Raw genomic sequence first — 26,386 nt, 5'->3', positions numbered from 1 at the left:
AGAGTCAGACAGATACAGTTTTGTTATGTTCAAGTCCTTGCAACATGGAATTCTTGCAAAACACAGACTCTGTTAGGTCCCATGTATCCGATGGTCCAACAAAGCAGACACTGCACATGTGATCCCTTCGATAGCTCAGTTGGTAGAGCGGAGGACTGTAGGTGTATGGGAACAGGAATCCTTAGGTCGCTGGTTCAACTCCGGCTCGAAGGAGATTTTACAATTCCACTATCTCAAGCGCAGGTGTCGAACTCCAGGCCTCGAGGGCTGCTGTCCTGCTTGTTTCCAACCCCTGATCTAAAGCTTACAGATAACTAAGGTTGAGTAATGAAAGCGTGAAGTCTTATTGAATTTAAGTCATCTATTAAGATGCTGAACTGCATTAAGCAAAACCTGTGCTTCAGTGGAAGAAACAAACAAACATACTTTTGCAAACAATCTAGACTGTGTGAACAGCTTTAAACTACTGAACTACTGTATGAATGCCCCTAAATATCATATACCAAATATAAAATATAGTGCACGAAGAAAAAAAAGATTTAGATGTTTTTTTTGAGTATTTAAAGATAATTGTAATAGTTGATATAAAATGTTTATATTACAACAAATATGGCAACTACATTGAGATTTGAAGTAACCAACAGAAAATATAAAACCAAACTTTCAAAACATTTCTTTATATTCACAAGCTTTTAAAAGCCTCAGTTAACGCCAACAATCGGACCCTTTATTGAAATCAAATATAAACAGTGACTAAAAAAAAAAAAAAAAAAAAAAAAAAAAAAAAAAAAATGCATTGCCAGGTACAACCATACATAGCAGGTATAATGGCTCTGCTCTCTATTAACTACCAGCTTCACTCATATTGTAACTTCATTAGTACACCATCCACTATGTTAGCCATAAATACAAAGATTAAAACATTCAGACATGGTTTTCCTCTTTGTGAGAAAAACGCACTTATATCACAGCCAGTGATAATCTATAATCTAAACTTCAAAAAAATAACAGTAACAGCCCTACTCCATTTTTCAGACTTAAGCAGAGGATTCGATTTGTAGCTGGGAAGCGCTGCTGATCAGGTCTTGTGGAAGACTTTTTCGGGCTTCTTGCATCTTTTTCCTGGCCCTCTGAAAGGCCTCTGCAAAAGGAAGAAAGTACCAGTCGAATACTACACACATACAGAGAAGGCTTACATAGCAATTTATAACGAATACAAACAGAAATAACAAAGAAAAAAAAAAGGTTAACTGTTTTCTTGATTTTACATATAACTGGTCTGAAATAATACGCTACATTTTGTAGCTCAGAAAATAAACCAAGCTATAACCAATCCATCCATATCTCGCATATGTCAGGCTAAAATGCTGAAAGAAACTTGTATCTCAGCGAGTTGATCTCCCACAGGGTTTAGCTTTCAAACTAATAGTCTAAGCTCAGTGGGTCCTGAAAATCCAGACTTCTTACCCAGGATGGTGCAAACAGCTCCTTGCTGACTAAATCCTCCCAGCTGGTCAAAAACTCTCTGTCTCCTCTTCTTCAACATGGCAGTATCAACAAAGGCCCTGCACATGAAATTAAAATATTTCATGTTATCACTGATGATCATCTGAATGCATACAAACAGAGGTTTATATTTTCAACACCTGCACTAACATAAAAATAAAATTACAGTGTATTGTGGGACTGTGAAATAGGAGACAGTTGTGAAGTTGTAGATTTGCTGCTGTGTTGAAACTAATAAAGTCTAGCCACTGAAGAAATGTGATAATCTATAACAATGCAGATAATGTAGAGCATACCAACCATATAAGTAGTACATGTATTTCTATTAAATGTTAGGTACAATACTTAACAAGTTTATTAGACTACTTGTCATAAAAACAAGAAAACAAATATTTTAGAAATCAGTCAAACACTTGTTTAAAACTAAAAATCAAATTCCTTTTTATTAGACTGGAATTCGTGTTTTCATTTCATTCATTCATTCATAATAATAATAAATAATAATAATAATAATAATACTAACAACAATAATAGTGTGCTTTACTATTTTCAATTTCAATTTCAATTAAATAGCTCATGTAAATTGGTGGTTAACCATTACAAAACATTAGAAAAGATCTTGGTAATTACCAATACTGTTCATTAAGGGCAGCTGTGGCATAAACCTTACATTGGGTGGTGGTGTAATAAATTTTTTAGGCACTCTATGCATGGCTACTTTTTTGAAGCCAGGCTTTACTTACCTGGCTTGCTGAATACAGTTGAGATTAAAAGTGACACTTCCTGTGGTTTCAGTGCAGAAGCCAAAGCGACTGAGCCTCTCCCCCTGCAGCCACACACAGACATATTAAAAAATAAAATAAAACAAAAATGATCATATTTAACATAACATAAAACATGTATATAAAACTAGAAGGTTAAATAATGCCTTCATAATTGTACCAGGAGTTAAATTTATCCACTGCATTTGTAAGGTCTCATGTATGCACACATTGCTTTTGATAAAGAATAAATGTAACCAGAACTTATGTTAAGCTGTTGTACGGTACATTTAAATGTTTAACAGATTGTAGTTTAACAAATAAGTCATTCCCTGTTTAATTAAGTAATGCAGTAAGCCTACTGGGTTTATTAATTGTATTATGTAAATAATTTAATTATTAAATCAAGAATTAGAATATGATTTGAATAGGCAAACATCCTAATCAAAGTTTAAGTATTTTCTTTATAATCCAGTGCGGCATTTTAAGCAGCTGTTAAGTTCTGCAATCTTTTATTCATAAAAAAAATAAAAATCTTTAAATCTAATCCTCTTTAAGCAAAACAGAAAAAATCATACACTTAAATTATGTGTAAACATTTGTCAGATCCATATAGCCTCTGCAGAGTTTTGACCCCACCTTGAATGTCCCTGGTATTCTGACGTAGCTGTGGTCCTCAAGCTCTGGAGAACCTCCAATAAAGAAGCGCCTGAGTGCAGAAACCGTCCCCATCTGAAGGGGTCTCCATGTGTGACATGTCATCGTGTGTTTACCTGGCGTGCACACACATAAATGCAGACAAAACATATAATGCAGGACAATAAAAAGTTGTGATTTTTATAACTAATCAAAACATTTTTTATCTGAAATAAAATTTTTAAAATGTAAAATTTTAATAATTGGAAAAATATATTTTCTAAATGTTAACTTAAGCTCCAACATTTGGCTGATTAAAGTTGATGAACAGGACATCTTAACCAAAGATTATTCATTTTAGTCATTTCTAAGCAAAAATGCTACATACATAGGGCATGCTTATTTATAATATAGGGTAAATTAACTGAACTGGGTTTGGGACTGCCGTTTATTCTGAATGTAATCTTAGGATATGAGAAATTATCAATATATTTTTTTTTCCCTAATTTCAATCCATCAGTTTTCCAGTACACATAGCATACCAGGCATGGCAGGAAACAGCAGATAGCCATAGCCTTCAGTTCGATAACGCTGCCAGGAGTCCAGTGAAAGAACCTTGAAGTAGAGCACTGGCCACTGTGGGACTGAGTCTGAAATTAGAAACAAGAAACTTGTGTCAGTTTAACCTTTTAAAACAGTGAATCACCTAAAGACAATTATCTGTTACTGATACTAACGGTCACTCTCTTTTTCGGTCATGTAGAAAGCCTCGAAGTGGAAGGGGTAGCTAAAGAAAGCTACGTTTTCCTGTTAGCCGAAAGAACATACAGAGTTTAACATATCTCATCAAACAGCCATGCTGTCAATATATTGAACAAATAGTTCTTTTCAATACACACCTTCCCTAATGTTTTAGTCCGACAGGTCTGGGTAACCCCTGACATAGACTGGAATGGCCGGCTGGACCAATCTTAAATAATAATAATAATAATTTAGGCTGAATTGGCAAATTAAATGCAATGAATTCATTATAAAGTGCACAGTGCATCTGCATACTGGAAGTATCACATGTGACTCACTGTTGGGCAGTTCCATAAAGAAGTGGATGTACAAGTTATCATATTCAAAGCCTTGAGCTGAGACTGGGCAGAGAGAAGAACAAAAAAAGGACATTTGAATGATGAAGTCTGTTAGTTTCCTCAAGTATCTGTAAAAATGGGCACAGTATTTCTACTCACCTATCTCTCCATTCGTCATGTAACGCAGAATACCTAGAGGAGGCTACAGGAATAAAATCTTGTAAGAACAAAGCCAATTTGTGACTATATCCTTTGACCTTAGGTGTCTTACCATTTCAAAGTCCTGTCCCACGAGGCTATTTAAGTACTCCTTGTGCCTTATGTACAGCTACAAAGAGAGAAAGGTTGATGTATTTGTGTGATTAGACCTGTTATTTGACTATACTTTTTCTGAAGCCTGAAAAAATAAGCATGAAGATGAACTCACATCTTTGTACATGTTCTGCTCCCTGACCTTGTCCTCAGGTTTCATACATGCCGATACATTCTCAACAGTGAGACGCCAGACTTCTCTCCTCTCCCCCTCTGTTACAATCCTGCACAACAATACAAACATCACACCAGCTTTGCATTTAATTCATCACCTTCTGACATGATCTTTTGCTGTCTTTTCAGTTAGTATCAAACATAATAATAATTTATCAGTGAGAACTTGAGCTACGCATCTCCACTGATGCTGAAGACTTGCCTGTAGGGCTCTTTGCCTTTGTTAAAATCAGGTTTTACAATCACTGTTCCACAGCCATCGGTTTTTATAGTTGCCAGCAAACATTCATTTTCTTTCTGGCCCAGCCTGAGGAAACAAAAAACACAAACAGAAAAATCACATAAGAAACACTGAATAAATCAACCCTAGTAATAGGAGAACAAGAAGAAAAATGCCTGATAGACTGAAAGTTTTCCTAACTCCTTCACTTTGTGCTGCAAGACAAGCTGCCCCTCGAAAAGCTAAAACAAGCAGGGCCTACACTGCATAATGGATTTCTCTGATCTGAGAGACAGCAAAGTCACCAACACAGAGTACAGACTACATGTTCTAAGAAAGTGAAGCCTAATAAACGAAGACTAACTTTTTCTGCATTTTTTATGAGAGATCAAAAGTGTGAACAAAGCCGACTCCCTTACCTTCCACTGGCGCCCAGGTCCCCCATGATGTGCATGGTCTGCATGACATTATTGACCACATGCCTGTTCCTCACAAACTCCTCTGTTGGCTCCCAGTTGATGATTTTTGACTTTGGGACACTGGAATCCCTGCAAAGCATGCCAGCCAATAATATAGCATTACTTTTTACATGTTTATACCTAGAGTTAGGATTATATCCTATTTTTATGTCTTGACTTTCATTAGGAAAAGAATCATTAGGTGGATTATAATGGATAAATAGAAAATAATACACAGAATGTAATGAGGAAAGACAATGTAGGCTTTTAATCAATCTGAAAACATAGTTTCACCCACATGGTGCGTCTTTCTTGACGTCTGTGTCTCACACTGGCCATCCTCTCAGCCAGGAAGGTTGGGTTGGATTTGGTGGTAAATATGTCAGTAGCATGCTGCTGCGAGGGCCACAAGGTCACAAGAAACACACAAACACAGTTAGAGAAGCTGGAACTGCACAGTTTGGGGTCTTAGATTTATTTTTGCACAAATAAATAAAAATTAGAAATCTGCAAAGCTGGTTGCTTTTGGAGAGAAAAGTCTAGACTATGTGTAGCAAATAAGGTGTCAAACTATCAGAGTTATCAAAAAAAAACAAAAAAAAAAAACTGTCAGGGAAAGTACTGTGAGCAGAGCCATCACAGACAGCATGCTTACTTTCTCCATCCTGACAGGTACGGTAAAACAGTCAGGACAAACAGCAGCTTGAAAAGTATTATGGAGAGCCTTCAAGAACACTGGTTGCAGTTTGCCCTCCATATCATCACAATATGCCACCAGAATCATGAGGAAGGCTGCCAGCATCATCATCACTAACCTCTCCCACCCTCAACATCACCTGTTCAGTAAGTATGAGCAATTATGCACCATTATGCACTGAAACTATATGGATGTATCATTCATTTGCACTATGAACTGCATTATGAACTGCATGATGTACTCTATACGTCCTTGTACTAAAAATACACCTTAAAGATAGGTACACCTGCACTTTGGATACACTGCACTACATTTTTATATTTAATGTGTTGCATTTTCCCTGCAAATTTGAAATTATGGCCATTATTGGGCACAAAAAGTTCAAAAACAATCATGATAGGGCCTAATGTGGCCACTAAATGAGTGGTTAAAAGGATTGCTTTTGAACTTTGCTGGCAGGCATGTCTTAGGAGACATGATGATCCACAAAACTTTACTTGATAGATCTGTGTAAGGTTTTTAAGGATAGCCAGACTGCACTATGCCACAAATACCAAGCACAACACACAGAGGACTGCAAAAAGCCTTTACAGTAAACACATCCATTTGGTCACATGGTAAAGAGATACACTCATAGGTGATAAATACTGTAACTGCTCCTAAACCTACAACATGTTTTTGGTCCAAATCGAGCCTTTAGTGTGTCCCATATAAATATATTTATTAAAAAAAAAAAAAAACATTACTTTTGGAATACCTCTGCAAATATGCTTGTCGTGTTGGACAAATACAGTGAGAATACAGGGCAACCTACCAGCTGATGTACTGGAAGGCAGCTGGTGTAGCGGTCATGATCGGTGTATGTGAAAATTCTGCGATTGCGTCGACCCTTGCCCCTGTTGAGGGCTTTGACTTCTGTGTGGTACTGACGGTCCAGAGGGGTCTGACATGCTGCTTCGTTCTGGAACAGCTCCATTTCATACTGGAATTACAGACAGTCACAGAAATGTAAAGTAATAATGTCCAGTGTCCAGTTTTAAATAGTAAACATTTCAATTGTTTTCAATATAATTTGCAGTGAGACTAGGATGTTAAATATTCAAAATTCTACCTGACTGAAGAATTTCTCCTGCCAGCCAACCACTAGCTCCTCTTCATTATCACCTGATGTCAGAGTAGCATAAATGTCAAGATATTAAAATAAGCCTCAAAGGAAAGAGCCATCCTAATATGGGCAAATACAAGTGCCACGCCCCATTTCAGAACACCATTAATAAATAATTAATTATAATAGAGGCTTTAATGAAGAAATTGTATCAATTATGTCAATTTTTCAGGTGCTGCAGCCTGAGGTTGGTTCCAGACAACTTATGCTAATAATACATGCAGAATGTGAATTAAGTTATGGTTGGAATACTATTCAGTTATACTTTTTTGCAGGTACAGCCAGTTTCTGAGGAAAAATAAGAGAACTTTGTTCTCAGAATTTAAGAACAAGAGGACAGGAAAGAGAAAATGAGGAAAGATGACTGATCATTTTCAACACCAAGAACTGTTCAGCAAGTGACATTGAAACACAGAAAGAATGATAATAATGTTGTGTTGTTATTTATGGGCTAAGCTTGAAGGCTTAACGGGGTAGTTGGAAGTATTGTAGAACAGCTTGGACTGGTGCAGAACAGGCTGTAGTATTAAAGTTTACTCAGGGCGACTAACTGCCAATTTAAATGTAGCACTCTTTTTTATTTCATGCAAAGTCCACCTTTATACCAGCTTTAAACTGGCTAGAGGTTTGAGCTATGTAGCCATAATAACTCATGCAACATCCTCAGTAAACTTCAAGGCCTGCAAATGATCACAGCTTGAACATAAATTTTAAAACCAAGCTGGAAAGCCGGAAATCAAACGTTGACTCAACACTAACCAAGCAAAAAATAAGTAGTTTCTCAATGTAATTTTACCTGTCTGGCCTTGTGATGACAGTGTTTCCAGTTCAATTGCTCCTCTGTCTTGCCGGGACAGAAACTGCTGCTGGAGATGCTGTGTGAGAGCTGATGTGGAGGTCACTCTCTCTATGCGCACCCTAAAGGATGTGAACAAATGGAAATAAAGCGTGGAAACAACGTGTCTTGACGTTAACACATATGTTTGTAGACGTAGATTTCTAATCTTCACATTCTTTCCTTAAAACTGTGAAAGTAGTGGAATAGTTTGGTGAAAAAAACAGCTCAAACATTTCTCATCTCGGTCTCAGTAATACTCATTTTCTTTATGAGTTGTCCTTCGATACTCGTATAAAATACGATCTAATACAACCCTAGGCTACTTACTTTATTTTCAAGTTTTTGATAGCATCCCGGGACCGATAGACAGCTTCTCCGGTGTCTGTGTTCCAGCAATCTGTCATGACTATTTAGCGGTGAGATGTTAGCTCCTCACGTAGCACTTTTTATTAGCTGCAGTTAGCACACACACACGCCTTTGTGCAGATACTTTCATTTCGTAAAGAAAGACATTAGTCAAAGGTGTAAATGTAAGCAGTAAAAAATGTATATATATGTGTATAAAAATATAAATCGAAACACTTGTGGACAAAGCGAGGCAAATTGGTAGTTGTCGTTGCCATAGAGATAAACGATGTTCTTCTTCTTCTAGTTTTTTGCGGTTTGAACACCAGATTACAGCAGCATTATCGCCACCTATTGACCAAAGCTCCAAAGCGTTGAGTCTGGTCATCTGGACGGGTTTTTTTTGTTTTTTTGTTGTTTTTTTAATATACTTTATTGACAAAACACAAAGTAAATATATAAATGAACAAAACATAATGTCAGGGGTTTAGTGTAAAAACAAATAGATACAGTCAAGAAACAAAATCACATAATATTTAACAAGAAGCATTAATTTATGGTTTTAAAAGCTTTTATATTTTGGGAAAGTTGTATAGTTTTAACATATAGTTTGGTTTCATTTAAAAAGCATTGAAAGTATGGTTTTGCGTTAGAAAATTTGGATTTATGTATATGAAATTTAACCATTAAGATAAATAAGTTAATCAAATAAAATTTGCAGGGTAATTAAAGAAACAAAACAATTGTTGATCTGGACGTAGCGTTTTCAATAGGAGAAACGTTTCGTCACTCATCCAAGTGACTTTTTCAGTCTCACCTGACTGCAGGATCCCCCAACTTTATAAACAGTACATTTGCACAAAAACTGAAACCAGCTCATTGACCAAAGGTAAATGAAAAAGAAAACAAGACATGGATAAAATAAAGTTAAAATCGAGTCAAAATTTCCACATATAAACCAGACAATTTGAGCTTCAGACAGTATTTTTGTGTGTATTTTATATATGTTTTAAACAATTAAAATTGTTTAAAACCGTTTAAAAAGTTTAATAAAATTAAAACGAGAAAAGATTAAAGATTAATTTAAAAATGATGAAAGACTAACAAGATTTTTTTATGACTGTCTTTTTGCGTCAGCTTCTTCTCTTTTTTCCCCAAAATATTTACATCTACCCTGCGGGAACACCTGGGGGCGGTAGTGGTTTGATCTCGCAGCAGTTTGCAGGCGTAATCAAAGACGACAGTGAGGACCAATCAGAGCGGTCGGCGGGTCCTGAGCTGCTGCTGTTGTGCTGACCAGTCACAGTTTTGCTAGGACAATATAACGTTACTAAAAAGCATGGCGTCGTTTGTGACTGAAGTTCTAGCCAGCTCTGGCAAACTGGAGAAGGAGGATCTGTCTGGCAAAATAAGCAAGATGTCGCGAAAAGTGGAGGACACAAAGGTAACCACCGACTAGCGTCATAGCATCAGCTAACGTCGCGCTACGCAAAGTTTGAACCAACTCTTAGCTGTTAGCGGGTTTACTGTTAGGTCCCCGTCATTGCTTTAACTTTACTACCTGAAGTTACACTCAGCTGCATGTAGAAATTAACCAGAAAATCTGATAATACATGCAGACTGTCAGTAAAGCTCAAAGCGAGTTAACTTCGTTTGTTTAGCAAGATTTGGACTAAGCTATCTGTGGTACAGACTCAGTACTGACACCTAGGTTACGTGGCTTGTAAATATTACTGTACAACGGGAGGAGGTGTGTAAGCTTAAGAAATAAGTTATGCTTTCTCTAGATTTAGAGACGACTTTTGGTCTGATGTAGATCTTATAATGAATGATGTGAGTTGCCGTGCCCTGGTTAAACAGGCTTAATGTTTCTGGCTGGGCATCGTAGGTGATACAAACACCAGGTGACTAGTTATCGCCAGCTGATCTTTTTTTTTTTTTGGTCTAATATCTTTACTTATAGTAATAAATAGGCTGTAGTTAACAGGATTTCAGGACACCTGTTAAAGTTTTAGCCAGCTCTGACAGCCTTCTTCCACGTTTGTCTGCCGCATTAAATTAATTTAACTGCTCTTATTTGGGTTTTGCATGATTTCCACCATAGTGTATTTATATCAACTGTTGTGTGTTTTGATAGTTTATTAGGAGTTACACTACACACTAAGCCTCAGGCTTATTTTCAACAACACACAAATAATTGTGATCGTTAAGAAACTTCAAAAATGTGCTATCTGAGCTTATTCAGCAGGTTATAGATGAGTAAAAGTTAAATGGTTGTCTCATAATTATTATTATTATGAAATAAATGACTTGTTTGTCTTTATGTGTTTTCTCCAGGAAGAGGTGTGCGACATGATAAATAAGCGATACAACGATTTCCTGCCCAGTCTCCAGTCATCAGAGGAGCTGATGTTACAGGTTGATGCAGTCTCCAAAGAAATGGACACTCTAAAAAACTGCATTGAGAATGAAGTATGTATGAAATTGTTTAAAGTGAAAGTTGAACCAGGTCTCATTCTGTTTCATGAAGTAGGTTTTTCTTGTGGTATAACTTAGTAGCATGCTTTTAAAGTATTTGTTGATGTGGACGTAGGTGCAGAACGTCCATGTAGCCGTGGCTGAATATACAAAGCTGAAGCAACAGCTGGAGAAAAATACCGTCATCATAACAATGCTTGGACACCTAAAAGAGGTACACTATTCTTGAGTTTTTATATTAAAGTCAAATAATTGCATGGATGCTTCCAACCAGTCCTTTCTCCAAACAGCTCCCATAATAAACGTCTCTATTGCTCTGGGATACTTTACTACTGTTCTTTTTTTTTTTTTTTAAATATAAAGAGAAAAGCACACCAACTGTTTCAAAATGCAGAAGTTCATATTCTTACTAGTTTTAGCATCACTTAAATGTAATAGGACCCCTTGGCATGGAACAATCCTGCATGACGAGCTGAGACTTGCAAAATCAATTTTTCCTCATGAAACTTCGGAAAACACATTTTAAATTATTTGCTTTGATGTGATAGCGTCTCTTCTTCTCTCGTTTGTGTTCTTTTCGTGATCCTTTAATCATCTCTTATCGGTTTTTAATTGCATGTATGTTCGTTTTTAATTCTCTTGTATGTTTTGTGTTTATATTTTTTGAGAATTTGTGTGTTCTGTTTTTCTATGTAGTTTTTTTGTTTTTAATGTATTTTCATATAACAACAACAACAATAATGATAAAAATAATAACAATGAGTTATGATTGTAAATTATCCTGAAAAATAGGGTGAACTGGCCAGCTTTTCTGTCACTTGACAAAATGTTTTATTAGCAAAGATCCAGTTTTTTGTGTGCGTGTGTGTGGTTTTTGTTTGTTTGTTTGTTTGTTTGTAAGGCGGTATAGATGTTTCTGTGACTGACGTATCTGCCGTGTGACTCAGTTTCACAGTGCAATGGAAGAATTCAACAAGGCTTTACTGGAGAAGAAGTATGTGGATGCTGCCAACCGGCTGGAAAGGGTAAGAGCTGCTTCATTCATGTCCACACAGCCTTAGGTTACTTTAAACAATACTCAGCGCTAAACCAGCATTTATCTGCCTCAGAAATTTGTCTTTTTAAGGTGACTGCACACATGAGCCCCAGGTTAGGTGGTAAAGCAGGTTAGAGGTTCAGTCGCGGACTCCTCCAGTTCGCATGCCAAAGTGTCCTTGAGCAAGATCCCAAACCTTGAGTTGTGAATAACATCCACTGGAGTTTGAATGTGCGTGTGAATGTTAGAAAGTGCTTAAGCATAGATAAATGTGAGCTTCTGAGACTTTTTGAGTGCTCAACTTACTAGAAAGGCAATCATTAACCATCAGTCCAGTACTATTTAATTTATTCTACTTACTGTTAAGGTAATAAGTCTGTGTTACCTTACTTAACAAGTTCTTTCATTTCCTTTCATTTTGATAAACAGAAATTTGTTTTAATGTTTCAAAAACAAGTTAAAATATTTAGTGATACAAAATGTGGAGGTGAAAAAAGCAGAGGGTGACTGAAAACTGGTGTAATGACTTAATCATATTTACCTGCTTCCACAGAAAGTTCACTTACAATATATCTGAAATAAATGTGATTATAATAAAAGCTGTTCCAAAAAAGAACAAAGCACTGCCAGTCAGTGTTGTATGCTGTTTGTAGTTAATTCAAACAGAGGTAGCTATGTTTGGCCTTTTCACTCAATGGCATTTTTGTGACATAACTAATCCAATGTGCAATTCATCCCAGTGAGCCTATACAGTGGCTTTAAGCTAAGTGAAGTACAGCTGAAAAACAAAAGGCATGACTGTGTCAGTAAAGATGAGGCATTGTTAAAAGATTTTTTTTAGTTCCTTTGGGGTCTGTGTGTGTGTCAGTTACTGTGACCAGATATGCTGCACTAACAATGCTGTTCAGTTATACAAAAAGAGAACCCCAGACAACTGTGTTAAATAGACTGAAAAAGATGGCTGGAATGCCTCCTGTGTACATGTGACTCTTTTAAATGAAGAAGAGGGGAACTGTTGCCCTAAAGTGACCTGGTTACTGTTCCACAGTTGTTGTCCTGTTGCCTGTGTAAGATGCTTTCTCTCGGTAGCTGAGTGGACATAAACAGACTAATTCATGGGTCATATTTTTATTGAAGGCAAGGAAAAGTGTGGGGTCACTGAAGCGCTGGAAGACTTCTGAGCTGCCGCTCCTCAGTGCTCTCAGCTCTGAGTTGACAGTGCAGAGAGAGAACCTCATTTACCACCTGGGAGATGAATGGAAGCGCCTCGTCATCTGGAAGTTACCATCCACAAAGGGTAAGACATCCTAAAAGAACAGGGTACCACTCTTTGTGTGAGCTCTTTTCCACATTTCATGTGCTAAATAAATAAGCCAAGCTCTATTGCTAACTAGCTCTCACCTTTTTCCAGGTGAGAACGTTATCCACGATTGTGCCCAACAGGCTTGAACACATTAGTTAGATTTTATAAGATAATCTTAAAGTATACTTGAGCTGTAGCTTTTGGGTGTGTGTTCCCAGAGCCTGCAGGGGAAATGTCTTTCTTGAAGGTGGAGCTGAAACTGAGCAGTGCTTGCAGTAAGGATGGCGAACTGAAACCACCTGCACTACTGAGCTCTGTCCTGCAAGCTCTGGCCATCCAGGGAGACCTTCAGCACAAGATCAAACTCTTCAGTAAGAAGAAGCAGCACCGCCATAAAGCAGCAGTGCTTTTGTGTCCTTTTAAAATGTGTATAATACCTTGTATGTACTTTATTTCATTTAAAATATTTATGATAAATGTGTGACTGTTCTATACCATATTTGTGGTACAGCGCTGCAGTTTTTATAACATAATTTTCCTTGTTAAAGATGTTTCTCAAGTGAGTCAGCCAGGTTAATCTATTTAGCTCTGAAGCACAATGTACCTGAGGTCAGAACCCCGCTCACTTATGCTTTCTGTTGATATTCAGGTCAGGTGCTTTTGAAGAACATGTTGAAGCCGTTGGTGATGTACGCGTCTCTGTCTGTGAGAGTGACTGAGCAGCAGGGTGAGGGAACCACCCTGGCCCTGCAGTGTTTGGAGGAGAGCGACGAGGAGCGATGCGCACCTTCAAAGGTCTACAACAAGCTGCTGCTGGTGCTCAAGACGCTTCATTCACACCTCCTAGGTACAGTATGGCTGCACGTACTGGTTGTAAAATACATACTGGGTTTTACATCTTTTGGGGTCATTACATAGAAAGCAATGACAGACTGAATATGAGGAGAAATTATCCATGCTAACCTGAAATATTGCATCTGAGTCTTGTTGAAGAGGCAAGTCACTTGTTTATTATTTTCCAGACGTGTCGATTGGTGATAAAAAGTTGTCCGCTATCTTGGGGGAGCTGATTTGGGAGGAAATGTCCCACGCCATCATACATGAGTGCTTGGTGCACTCCATCCCCACCAACAGCAGCCAGCTGGAGAAATACAACACTGTATGGACCTAACAGCTCTTTGTCTAGTATAATAATATTATAATACACGCAACTAAATTTTTACTATGTATTTGTTCTCTTTTTGTGTTGAAGGTGATAAAGGAAACAGAGGAGTTCGAGAAGTCTCTAAAGGAGATGGAGTATCTGCAGGGTGATTCCACAGACCTGCTCAAATATGCCAGAGATGTTAACTGTCATTTTGCCAGCAAGAAGTGCAAGGACGTCATTGTAGCAGCCCGTAAACTCATGACCTCAAAGATGCATAACACAGTCAAAGTATGTGAGGCTGAGTGTCTGAGTGTTCTCTTATCATAATGTGAAAAACATTCCACAGAATGTCAAAAAAGGAATTATGTTGTATTTTTAGCTAATATTGTGAAGTTTTCCTTATCCTTTTAAGATCTTTGTGTAAAAATCATTAAATGGTTTTCATCAGGCCGCCTCCTAAATATGCTACAAAAACTGTTGTGTGAAGATGTATTTAAATAACTATTCCACTGGAGTTGTACAAAATTACATGCATGTGTGATTACGCTTGTAATTACCCCTGCTGCAAATTATTTCCTTCTTGCAAACTTTATGTAATAGATCACACCAGACTCAAAACTTCGCCTCCCCAAGCTGCCAGCTCCAAGTTCAGAGGGCAAGGTCAAGCCAGAGAGCTTAAAGGAGGAGGTGACAATGGAGAACTCAAAGCAGCTGTCTGCGTGGAGTCTGAGGCTGCCAGCCTGTCGCATCAGTGAGTCAGTGCAGCAGCTGATGGAGCTGGCACTCGACACTCTGTGTGAAGCTGTTGGGAGCTCAACACAAAGGTCTGTTACAGTTCTGAGAGAGCTCACTGTGTTTTGTGTTGATGTATGCTTGAGTCCTGATAATAATCCTTCTGTGCTTTTCTACAATGAGAAATCTAAGACTGTCCCTTAGCTGTTGCAGTTTCAAAGTGATTTCAATACCTCTGTCCAAAATGGGTCAAAATATCCTTTTATTTATATATATAGACTTTACACTGCACGGGGAAGGTTGATTCTTTACGCACTCAATTTGAAAACTGTTCTGTTCTTCTTTGCAGTGCTTTGCAGCTCTTCTTCACTGTGAGAAACATTTTCCAGCTGTTCTACGATGTTGTGCCAACGTACCACAAGTAAGGCTGTTTCCATCACATAACATGTGAGGGACAAAAGCAGTACATGTATTGCGAAAATGTAAATGAGTAACTGTTGTTTCTCTGTTACTCAGGGAAAACCTGCTCAAATTTCCTCACCTAGCTGCCATCCAGCACAACAACTGCATGTACCTGGCCCATCATCTACTCACCCTGGGTCACCATTTCAGAAACCACCTGCCGCAGCCTCTCAGCGAGGGCGTCGCAACTTTTGTTGACATGGTGCCAGGATTCAGGAAACTGGGTAAGCATTCTGTCATGAATTGTCGTACTATGAACTGCCCTCTGTTGTTGCCAGATGCAAATTATTAATGATTCAGATACTCAAGATTTGATTTCAAGTTTCTGTCACACTGGACCAAAGAGAGAAAGGGGTTTTATGGCAAAATCGGGGCAAAGGTTTCCTACCAAGGACCAACGTTCAATCTACAGTTTGCTTTGAAATATGAGCACACTTATCTCTCCAAAAACATTTATCCCTTTTTGTTCTTTTTCTTGCAGGTGCCCAATGCTTCTTAGCCCAGCTGAATGTTCAGAGAGCCGAACTGCTGGAGCGACTTTCCACTGCTCACAATTTCTGCAACCTGGATGATGAAGATAACTACACTGCAGCTAGCAAAGCAGTACGGCAGGTGAGTGGGGAGAAATGCTCATTATAGGAAAAAGAGTTTGGGCACCAAGCTGATGTGGTGGTTAGCACTGTTGTTAGAAGAAGGTTTGAAAAGAAGTATATCATGATCAGGCCTCTTTTCCACTTGTTCTTACTCGACTAAACTCGGTTTTGTAGTTTAAGAACTATAATTGAGTATAACCTCAGTGTAGCTGGGGTCATTAGAGCAAGGAGGCCCGTGACATTATTTGTATGTGACACAAATGCAACACAACAATGGAGGACACTGAGGAATGTCTGCTGCTGGGTCTTTGGCTTAAGGAAAAAGAGAGCCATTCGGCTCGACTCTTGGGTGCTTGGAACCCTGGCCGGCCGAGTGGTACTAAAAAGTACCCGGTGCCAGGTAGTACCAACTGATAGAAAACACTAAGAGTCGAGTTGAGCCAGATAGGTGCTAGTGGAAAAGAGGCGTATGAGGTTAAGTTACACCTTCCAATAAGGCTTTTCAAAGACTGTGGTAAATGGGGGTGTCTAAATGGGGGGATCAATTCCATCAGAGCCACACGAGGGGCAGCTGAAATGCTTTCTTAATTGATATCCTTATTAAATAGTTAATGAGTATAATGTAAATATCCATTCAAAGTCCTTTGAGTGGTCAGTAAGACTAGGAAAGCACTACATACATGTTAGTCCATTTTCACCCTTTAGGCTGTGCAGTGCTTTTTACTCATGCTCCACTCATCTGTTTGTTTGATTGTAGGTTATTCATCAGTTGAAGCAGTTGGGTACAGTCTGGCAGGATGTCCTTCCGGTCAGCATCTATTGTAAAGCCATGGGCAACCTCCTCAACACAGCCATCACAGAAGTTACTGCCAAAGTCATGATGCTAGAGGTTTGCGTTACTGAAATTAAAGTTAAAGCAAATAAACATTTGTCATAATAAAGCCCTAATAAGATGCTGTCTTTGGTTGATGAAATATGAAATTCAGGTTCTAATACTAGGATGCTGTGTTACATGCTCGGAGTTGACATATTTAATCTTTAATAAGGATTGTATTTGTCACTATAGGACATTTCCTCTGAGGATGGGAACCATCTCCAGACTTTGTGCCAAACTATAATTGATGAAGGCCCGCTGGTCTTTATCCCTCTGGCTGAGGAAAAGAAGAATAAGAAATATCAGGAGGAAGTGCCCCTCTATGTGAAGAAGTGGGGCACCTTCAAGGAGCTCGTCATCGTGCTGCAGGCCAATCTGCAGGAGATCGTTGACAGGTAAGAAAGAAACTTCACAACACAGAAAATAACATAAAGGTGTGGTGTAACAGTGGCTTGTCATTACTTTTAATCCATTCAGCCTTTAAATTAATGGCTTGTTTGTAAGTGTGACGGTGTCATATTTTTATAGCTATAAAAGAAAAGTTAGTATGTAGGAATTTACAGTGATATTTCTCCATTGATAAATTTTTATAAGTCTGCTTTTACATGCATGCATATTTATTTATTTATGTATTTATTTATCCAGTACCTGTCATGGGGGGAGGAAAATAATCCACAGAGTGCTTTACATTAAAAACTGGCATAAAAAAAAAAAAAAGCACAGAAGATAAAAACATAGGCTACGTTCACACTGCAGGTCTTAATGCTCAATTCCGATTTTTTGATCAAATCCGATTTTTTTTTGTCTGCTCGTTCACACTACAAATAAAATGCGACAGCAAACGCGCTCTAGTGTGAACGCTCAAAGCGGCCCGCATGCGCAAAAGAAGATGTCACACACAACGCGCTCTGTTTAGACCAGAGCAAACAGTATTGTTTGACTGATGGCCCTTAATATAAAGACTTTACGTTTCCCAATTTTTTGCTTTAAGCTATTTTGTTATTTACATAATAATGTAAATAACCTAATAATTATCGTTATAGCTGTTTTAGAGAGGAGCGGTGCTTCAAAGGATAGTTGCAGATTTTTGTCAGAATCTGCAGATTATGCAGTACAAATAAACGTTTGTCACGTTTCTCCAACGTTGTCTTCCCAGCAGTTTCACCGGATGGCCAGGAAGCGTTCGCGATGTCTTATCGGGCGCTTCTCCGGCGCTGATAATTGGCGTCTGTTTTGTGTCAGTGACGTAAAAGACGGATTTAATGCGACTTGATCATTCACACAGCAGTCGCTTTCTGAAACATCGGATATGTATCGGATTCAGTACCACATACGAAAGTGACCCAGATCGGATTTGAAAATATCGGATTTGTGCCGTTCACACTGTCATACCATGCTCGGATATGGGTCACATAGGGTCAAAAAAATCGGATTTGATGCGCTTTTGCCTGCAGTGTGAACATAGCCATAATATGTATAACAGCATACATAAAACATCATACTGCCTAAAACTAGTTAAACCAGTCTGAATAAATGAGTCTTCAGCTGCTTCTTAAAGCTGGAGGGGGCCACAGTTCTAAAGGATTTATCCCCCCTGGTCTTAAAATGACTTTGTGGGACCATTAATAGTCTTTGACTGGAAGATCTAAGTATCTTACTATATCTCTTTTCTTTTGTGTGGCTGTCTGACTTGTCTCTGATTCGTCTCCATAGGTGGGCTGACAGTAAAGGTCCGCTGGCTTTGGAGTTCTCGAGTTCAGAGGTGAAGAATCTGGTCCGAGCTTTGTTTCAGAATACGGAGAGGAGAGCTGCAGCTTTGGCCAAAATCAAATAGATTCTTGGAAAGAGAAAAAATCCCAACAAGATACTACAGCACTTTTCCACTGTGGAAAATAAGGACTCTTTGCCTTTATTCATTTCTATTTTCTGTTATTTGCATAAAATATAAACATTTACATGTATACAGGCTGAACAGCTCATCACAGAAATGGTTGAGGTGTTGTCACTGGGGATTTATTACTCCCCAGCCCCCTGAGGTGTAACCAGAACCTTGCCCTCCATTGACACATGATGCCGTATTCAGGGTAACTTTGCTGCACTTCATTAATCAAACTTACTGATGTGATTTCAGGAGTTTATTTGTTTGAACCTAAGCGCCTCTAAAGGACCATTATGTTGTGAAAGACCTGCTCTGGACCTTGGACTTAGTATTGCAAATTATCTTGTTCGAGCAGTGAAACTGAATTTTTCCATGTGTGTCTGTGTGTTCTGATATAACTTATCCAAATAAACCAAAACACTCAATTTTTTTCGAGACCTTGTCCAGGCTGTTCTTGATGAATAGAAATGATGAGTGTTCTTGGTGATGGGTCTTGCCATCATACAACTTCACAATGCTCAGTATGCAGAGAATACAGTAGCAGCTTATTTTTGTAAGTTCCATTCGTTAATTTGATCCCTGTATTGTATTCGGTCGGGTCTGTGTTTCATTTACAGCTGCCACCACTGATAGATGACCTATAAAACAGCCTTAAGTGTCCATGCTTTTGTGGAACTTTTTCCAGCATCATTTCAACAAATCGCTTTACAAAAGTTAAAGAAAACTGTATACACCCAGGTTTTATTATGTTCAGGGCTGATTAAATTATCTGACTAGGGTGAGAGTATCTGGGCTGAAATGTTCCAAAAACTGTTGCGGGCTTTTGAATGCACCGTGAATCATATTAGGTTTGTGAAAGCAGACTGTAAGAATGAAAAAAACATTGTCAGTGTTTGTGCTCTGAACGATTGAGGGGGAGGAGACAAACAGCTGCATAGCTCCACAGCAGCAGCTCTTCACTCTAAACTCTCTCCTCCTCCATTTGATTACCCCGATGAGCTGAAGGAAGTTACATTATACCAGCAGCAGCGTTCATCTTAAGACATGCTTTGCAGAGGTATGTGGGGTTTTCACGTTTTCAGTAAATAAATCTGAACATGTGAACTCAGTCTATAAGACATTAATACTGTCTTTGCTTTCTTTATCTAAACTTACTCAGTTACTTGTCCTGTATTTTAAGCAATAGAAAACACAGATACATTGTTGTGTGGTATTTATGTAATGCTTGTTTTCACAGGAATCTAAATTAAATTATTTTTTATTCCTAATGATACATTTGGATTAATTTGGTTAACTGATTGATTGGATATGGAAAATGTAAAAAAAAGAAAAAAAAAAAGAAGTGAAAATTGAGGGAAACATCAAAGATTACCTGTCAAAACCAACAACAAAAAAACAGTCTAATGTGGGTGAATTATTTTCTGCCAGTACCCTTATTGATTAAACTGCGCTACATATTCTACTTTCCAATGAATATCCTGGAAATAACTCATTAAAAATTTAAAAATACATGCATACTGTACTTGTCGACTTACTTCAGGTTTTCGTTGCCTGGAGTAGCAGTCAGTCTGAGTGCCCCAATCAGGTCAGCTTAGCATAACATGGAATATTTGGCAATGTAATTTTTTTTACTCAAAATATTTTTTGACCAAGTATTAACTTATTGTAAATATAGTTACAAAAAACATCACAAGGACTGGTTACATTGAAAATGAAACAAAAAAGGAAGAAAAAAAAGACTAAAACCCACCCACAGCAGTTCAACATGAATGGAAATGACTATTGTTTATATAAAACCTCTAAAGTTACAAAGTTGTAGAAGATAATACTAATTGAATATCAATCTGTATTACCACCATATTTGTTTATACTGTTGCACCTTACAAAATGTCTGGACTGAGTTCATAATTAAGCTTCATATTAAATTATATTGATTGTAACTGGCTATTGTAACACAGTATTTTTTTTTATCATTGTTAAACTATATAAACTACTATATTTTATAATAGTTTACTTTTTATTTATAGACTACATCTTATTTGACAATTATCACATATGGCTGATGCTTATTTTTAAAACAAAAATCTTGCTAGGTGTGTTTATATTATCAATACAACACGTGAGATATGCGACACCCTCATCTACAAACAGCTACTAGTTGCTCAAAATCCTTAAGCAACTCTAAAGCATAAATGGGCTAAAAAGATTTAAGATTGTAAGTTGTTATTTGTTTTGGAATGTTTCCTTGTAGTAAAATCCTGTCTCCCTGACTCATGTTGCTTGGTAGTTGTAAATGTATTACACAGATGGGGCACACATGTAGTCAAGATTAATTTTGGCCACATCTGGACACTACTTTCTAGATTTAAGCCTTCAGGCAAATACAGTTGGTAATCTTTTCAAATCCTTTGTATTCTTTGGTGTAGTTCAGATTAATTTTAAGGATTAGGACAAGCCCTGCATGTGCAACAAGTTGCAGCGGTGACTGATCAGCCCACTTCAGACAGATGAAACCTGCTGTTATGCTGATCTGAATCTGAGGTCACCTCGTGAATCACCTGAATATAAATAGAGGATGACCTGGCAGCATGAATAAGTAAATACATAGTTAAAGAATAAATATATGTTCTTAGTCCTTTTTTTTTTAGATTATATTGATTAATGTATTTTAATAATAAAGGCCTGTAAAGCAAGGCCAGCTTTGACTCATAAACCAAGTGCTCAGCCAGACTGAAAAACAGGAAGTTTAGTGCAGAGCTGCAGAGGCATATACAGGAAACCAGACAGAACTAAGTAGGAACTAAGTAACACAGAAGGAGTTGTTTTTATCGAAACTATGTGTGACGTGTAAAGGACCAAAATAACACAAACCATTTTTGGTTTCTAACGCTAGAGATCTGCAAAATGGCTTTGGGCTGTGCATGTCTCTCTCTTCCGGAAGATGATTAAATAAAATAATTATAAATAGTTTGACTGAGTCGTGTTCTCTCTATTCAGTAAAAGGATGACAAGAACCAGATTTATTATTTTGATTGTTGTTTTAAATTAATTTAAATTACTTTAGAATGGAAGTTAGACTTCTAAGAAGTGCACAAGTTCAGGGGTGAGAACTTTTCACGACATACACAAAGTGAAAAGTTAATATACTGCACGTGTTGCACTGAATACATTTGTCAGCCAGTCAGAGGTGGATATGTAACCTCACCAATGTAGACATTTGCATCACTGCACGCTTATTAATGCAATTCAAACACTTAATGTTAACAATTAATTTTGTGTCCCAGTCTCATACTATGACTTGACAGTGTGACAGGGATCCATTAAGTTCAATACCCCTTTTACTTAACCATTTACCCATTACTTTTTCTTACTGTGACATGCCAAAGTGTCTCCTGTGGAAAATGCTGTTAAGGAAGTACTAGAAGAAATGTTGCTGCTACTGAAAACCGATTCCTTTCTTTTTCCAAACAACCTGTTTGTGCCCTGTTTAAAATGTAGCTCCGACACTGAGTCATGTTTTATTTATCTATCGTGCCAGTAAAGACTAATAGTTACTTTCTTGTTGGTTTAAAAAAAATACCTACATGAACATTTTCAGTAACCTACTTATCTGTTTGTAAGTATTAAAAGATTGTTGTAACAAATCCTGTGTAAACTTTGACTAAATGCTTTCTGACCTCAGTGCTCTGTCTGTGACACTCGTGCCCGTGGTTTCAGCCAACAACCATGTCATGTCTTTTTCACTATGATGCTTGGTTTGGTTTCTGAACGTCTACACGACTAGAGCCATTGGTTTACTCACTCTCCCCGACAATAAAGCATGAACTGTGTGCAATGTTGAATCATTGTTGGCCACATCGCATCATCCATATCCACATTTTTCTGCAATATTTTTGGAATATTGTGAATATTATGTAATATTTTCTGCAATTTCAGGTTGCAGATAAATTCACTTTGATCCATGATGATCACTAACTGCTCGTCACCCCCACCATCCCAAGAGGGGCCTCAGTGTCCACCTGAGAGTTCCTCTCAGGTGTTCGCTCCAGCTGAGCATGAGGTTCATCAACAGGACGTCATCCAAGAAACTCCTCTAGAATCAGTAGAAGACACCTTGAAATCTCTGCACGTGCATCGTAACAAACACTTTAAACGTTTGAGCTCTCAATGGCAATCAACCTTCAGGGGCAACATTGCTCTCTCTCCAACAGAGAAGCGGCAGAGTGCAAAGAGCTTCAGGAGGCGCTGCAAGCTGCTGGGAGACGAGCAGCCTCTATGTGTCACTACCAACAATCAGCGCCAGCGTTACGTCACCAAGGACGGCAAGTGCAGGGTTAATCTGGGACACATTAAAGACAAGAGTCGCTTCATTTCAGATATTTTCACCACATTAGTAGATCTTAAATATCTCTGGTTCCTTCTCGTCTTCACTGCCTGTTACATCCTCACATGGATGTCCTTTGGTGCAATCTACTTCTTAGATGCTTGGCTACGTGACGACATTGCACACGTCCACGACTCCCAGTGGCAGGCATGCTTTGAAAATGTGGACAGCTACCTCGCAGCCCTGCTGCTATCTCTGGAGACCCAGAGGACTATTGGGTACGGCACCAGGAGGGTAACAGCTAATTGTCCTGAGGGTGTGGTGATCCTGATGGTCCAGTCCATCACCGGCTCCATTATCGATGCCGTGATGGTGGGCTGTATGTTCGTTAAAATCTCCCGACCACAGCAGAGGGCCCAGACACTGATCTTCAGCAAACACTGCGTCATCTGCGAGCGTGACGAGAAGCTTTGCTTGCTCTTCCGCATAGGTGACCTTCGAGAGAGCCACATGGTGGACGCCAAGATCCGAGCCAAGCTGATCAAATCCAGGCAGACCAAGGAGGGAGAGTTCATCCCACTGGAGCAGACAGAGATCAATCTGGGCTATGACACTGGAGGAGACAGGCTTCTCCTGGTAGAGCCCCAAACCATTGCCCATATCATCAATGACAGTAGTCCCTTCTGGGAGGTGGGGGCCAAGCGCTTGAAGAGGGAGACACTGGAGATTATCGTTATCCTGGAAGGCATTGTGGAGGCATCAGGTTTGTAGAAATGTGGTGCTTGTGCTGTTTAATACGGATACAGCTACGTTTACAACTTTGCATGTTTGTCATTTTTGAAAAGAGCTAAGTATGTGTGTTATTATTAAACTGGGATTTTATTGCTTGTTGTGATGTTTACTGGTTGTTTTGCAATGTTACAGTAACACGTACAGTAGCATAGATCTTCATAAAGCTGCTTTGTGGTAGTTTTTTGCCGTTGTTTGAGTGGTTGGCAAACTGAAACCAACTAAGAAAAAGGTTACTGTTACTGTTCACCATCTAAAATATTAATAAATTTGTGTTTATAAAAAAAACTTTATTCTTATGGCTCAGTGCTGGCTAAAGTGCATAAATGCAGAGAAAAAGATGTGCTTTCATGTAAACTTGCACACAATAAAGTTATGTCCTGATAAAATCTGTTGGATCTTTTTCCAATAAAGTGACCGGTTCCTAACCCGCTGATGCTTTTCTGCAGGTATGACATGCCAGGCAAGGACATCCTACACACAGGATGAGATTCTGTGGGGTCACCGATTTGCTTCGTGCATTTCCCTGGAAAAAGGAGCATTCCTCGTGGACTGCAGTGCGTTTGACAAAACCTTTGAAGTCGAAATGTCTCCACTCAGTGCAAGAAACAGAAGCCATGCAAAGGATGAGGAATCTATATTTTAGAAACTGAAAATAGGTCTTATTTGTGGAAACTAAGAATCTGCAGTTGTAGTAATTTTATCTAGTTTCTTGATGTGGAAAGTTAATTATTTTGCTATATAAGTAGGTGAACCGAGTAATTTTTAATGATCTATTAAATTTTAAAGACAAAAATGGCTTTCATACCTCTTTTTGTACACCAGCTGTGACATTCTCTGAAGTAATGACAATCATATTAATGAATATAAATCTCAGGGAGGCCATAATTTCTGTTGTTTTCCTTGTTGTATGTTTTGACATAACATGGTGTCTGATTTATTTCAAATCAAGTAAAATAAAATTTATCCTCTTTTTTTGTTCTTCATCTTTTAGTTGTTCCTTTTAGGGGGCACCATAGTGGATCCTCCATCTCACCCTATCCATAGCATCCTTTTCTGTCACACCAATCCCTATGCATGCATTTTCTCTGTGCGCTTCCTCATTTTCAGCATCCTTTGTCCAATATATCCACTGTCCCTTCTTCTGCATTTGTCCAAACCATCTCAGACTTGCCTCTAACTTTGTCTCCAAACTGCTCAGCCCCCCTGATATTCTCATTTCTAATCCTGTCATTCTGCTCACTCCCAATGAAAATGTTTAACATCTTCAGCTGTCTCACTTCCAGTTCAGCCTCCTATCTTTTTCTCAGTGACACCAGCTCCAAGCCATATATCATAGCAGGTCTCACTACCATCTTGTAAATCTTACCCTTTACTCCTGCTGCTATCCTTCTGTCACAAATCACCCCTAACACCGGCCTCCACCTATTCTACCTTGCATGCACTCTTTTTTTCACCTTTCTTGTCCCCTCTCCATTGGTTTGGATGGCTGACCCCGGGTATCTGACCTCATCCAGGCATTCTCTGTTAAACAGTCTGGTCAAAAAGTCCATTGCTCGCTCTACTAGACATCTCCATACCTCTACAGGTTGTCATCTGGACCATCCGGCTTTCCACTTTCATCCTATTCATAGCTGCCCTCAGTTCCTCTTTACTAATGATTCACCAACATTGCTTCATATGTCCTGCTCTCACTGTCACTTGTCTGTGGTCTTGTCTAGGTGAATAGAAGAGTAGCATGGCAAATCTAAATTTAAAGGTCCACCGTTGTTTGGTGATTTTTGAACTGTGTGCTGTTGGACTCAGGCCGGATTATTTGCCCAGGGATTTTACCCATGTAATCTTGGTGGCTGTTTATGTTCCTCCCTCTGCTAACCCCACTGCTGCATTTGACATTAGCACTCTGTCATAGCCCAGTTACAGACTCAGCACCTGAGTGAGGGCAGATCCCATGAGTTGGATTTGTTTTCAACAGATTTGACACTGCAGTAAATGCCCCCCCCCCCCCTCACTGACCTACCTGTAGTTAGCCTGCAATCCACTGCCAAGCCACTCACTCTCTTTCTCTCTACACATTGCACCATAAAATCTTGAGAAAATCCTGACACCCCTCCCACACCTATCGTTTTCCATCGTGACCAGGTTCAAAGAGAACAGAGAAGACTCCACTCAGGCAAGTCTGCTCGACCAGACAGGGTGAGTCCCCTTGTCCTCAAGGCCTGTGCCCCCAGCTTTGAGGAGTCTTTCATTAACTGTTCATGGTGAATCTGAGCCCGCAGAGTGGAAGACGTCACAGCGGCCCCCGGGATTACAGACCTGTGGCACTGACTTCCCACGTCAGACCCTGGAAAGACTCCTCTCTGACCATTCCCAAACTATTATCAGGATCCCCTTCACAAACTGCATGCTATGTTTACTCCAGTTAACTTTGTCTTTATGTTTTATGGACAACAGATGGAAATTAGCCCTTGGCTATAATCTGGTATGTTTACATTCATGTAATTTTTTTACATTTATGTTCATTAACATGCACTGTCCTAAATAAATTAAATTAATATTAAAATTGAATTGATGATCT

At 38.7% G+C, this 26,386-nt stretch overlaps 3 protein-coding genes and 1 non-coding gene across 5 annotated transcripts; 3 read left to right on the top strand and 1 right to left on the bottom strand.

Moving 5' to 3' along the window:
• Nucleotides 1-124: 124 nt before the first annotated feature.
• On the top strand, nucleotides 125-213 carry trnay-gua. The gene is given in 2 exon segments: nucleotides 125-161; nucleotides 178-213. It is a non-coding gene; the product is annotated as a tRNA-Tyr (tRNA).
• Nucleotides 214-1,032: 819 nt separating this feature from the next.
• Nucleotides 1,033-8,495, bottom strand: mks1 (MKS transition zone complex subunit 1). 2 transcript variants are annotated; one of them, XM_040032402.1, is made up of 18 exons: nucleotides 8,174-8,495; nucleotides 7,805-7,926; nucleotides 6,955-7,007; nucleotides 6,658-6,825; nucleotides 5,445-5,539; nucleotides 5,108-5,236; nucleotides 4,671-4,775; nucleotides 4,410-4,518; nucleotides 4,254-4,310; nucleotides 4,142-4,184; nucleotides 3,983-4,045; nucleotides 3,803-3,873; nucleotides 3,641-3,710; nucleotides 3,446-3,553; nucleotides 2,907-3,040; nucleotides 2,250-2,332; nucleotides 1,468-1,565; nucleotides 1,033-1,141 (listed from the first exon to the last, which is right to left on the bottom strand). In XM_040032402.1, the coding sequence occupies exons 1-18, from the start codon at nucleotides 8,248-8,250 to the stop codon at nucleotides 1,038-1,040; spliced, it is 1,689 nt and encodes a 562-aa protein (XP_039888336.1). In that variant the 5' UTR covers nucleotides 8,251-8,495; the 3' UTR covers nucleotides 1,033-1,037. The 2 variants fall into 2 exon arrangements, with proteins under 2 accessions (XP_039888336.1, XP_039888335.1); XM_040032401.1 differs by having other exon boundaries at nucleotides 5,445-5,542; nucleotides 8,174-8,490.
• A 923-nt stretch (nucleotides 8,496-9,418) lies between these two features.
• zw10 (zw10 kinetochore protein) lies at nucleotides 9,419-18,663 on the top strand. The gene is made up of 16 exons (XM_040032397.1): nucleotides 9,419-9,635; nucleotides 10,529-10,663; nucleotides 10,785-10,883; nucleotides 11,617-11,694; nucleotides 12,843-13,002; nucleotides 13,227-13,379; nucleotides 13,658-13,855; nucleotides 14,031-14,167; nucleotides 14,261-14,443; nucleotides 14,756-14,979; nucleotides 15,237-15,308; nucleotides 15,404-15,573; nucleotides 15,831-15,961; nucleotides 16,700-16,831; nucleotides 17,009-17,211; nucleotides 18,530-18,663. Exons 1-16 carry the CDS (start codon nucleotides 9,531-9,533, stop codon nucleotides 18,648-18,650), a joined length of 2,301 nt encoding a protein of 766 aa, XP_039888331.1. The 5' UTR covers nucleotides 9,419-9,530; the 3' UTR covers nucleotides 18,651-18,663.
• A 590-nt stretch (nucleotides 18,664-19,253) lies between these two features.
• LOC120733892 (G protein-activated inward rectifier potassium channel 3-like) lies at nucleotides 19,254-26,288 on the top strand. The gene is made up of 3 exons (XM_040032398.1): nucleotides 19,254-19,752; nucleotides 22,632-23,782; nucleotides 24,258-26,288. Exons 2-3 carry the CDS (start codon nucleotides 22,657-22,659, stop codon nucleotides 24,452-24,454), a joined length of 1,323 nt encoding a protein of 440 aa, XP_039888332.1. The 5' UTR covers nucleotides 19,254-19,752; nucleotides 22,632-22,656; the 3' UTR covers nucleotides 24,455-26,288.
• Nucleotides 26,289-26,386: the final 98 nt, after the last annotated feature.

This window comes from Simochromis diagramma, unplaced genomic scaffold, assembly GCF_900408965.1.
Source record: "Simochromis diagramma unplaced genomic scaffold, fSimDia1.1 OVJJ01000216.1, whole genome shotgun sequence".
NCBI classification, from domain to species: Eukaryota; Metazoa; Chordata; class Actinopteri; order Cichliformes; family Cichlidae; genus Simochromis; species Simochromis diagramma.
The sequence above is the reverse complement of the archived record's forward strand: the minus strand, read 5'-3'. Positions and strand labels throughout refer to the sequence as shown.

Bases quoted from the DNA above. Each gene is read 5' to 3' on its own strand.
- mks1 (XM_040032401.1), bottom strand. From the start codon at position 8,250: ATGACAGATTGCTGGAACACAGACACCGGAGAAGCTGTCTATCGGTCC. The intron at 5,237-5,444 runs GTGGGTGAAACT...CATGCTTTGCAG, and splicing joins CGTCAAGAAAGACGCACCAT to GGATTCCAGTGTCCCAAAGT. The intron at 4,185-4,253 runs GTAAGACACCTA...TTATTCCTGTAG, and splicing joins TGGGACAGGACTTTGAAATG to CCTCCTCTAGGTATTCTGCG.
- LOC120733892 (XM_040032398.1), top strand. From the start codon at position 22,657: ATGATGATCACTAACTGCTCGTCACCCCCACCATCCCAAGAGGGGCCT. The intron at 23,783-24,257 runs GTTTGTAGAAAT...GCTTTTCTGCAG, and splicing joins AGGCATTGTGGAGGCATCAG to GTATGACATGCCAGGCAAGG.
- zw10 (XM_040032397.1), top strand. From the start codon at position 9,531: ATGGCGTCGTTTGTGACTGAAGTTCTAGCCAGCTCTGGCAAACTGGAG. The intron at 10,884-11,616 runs GTACACTATTCT...CGTGTGACTCAG, and splicing joins TGCTTGGACACCTAAAAGAG to TTTCACAGTGCAATGGAAGA. The intron at 15,574-15,830 runs GTAAGCATTCTG...TTTTTCTTGCAG, and splicing joins GCCAGGATTCAGGAAACTGG to GTGCCCAATGCTTCTTAGCC.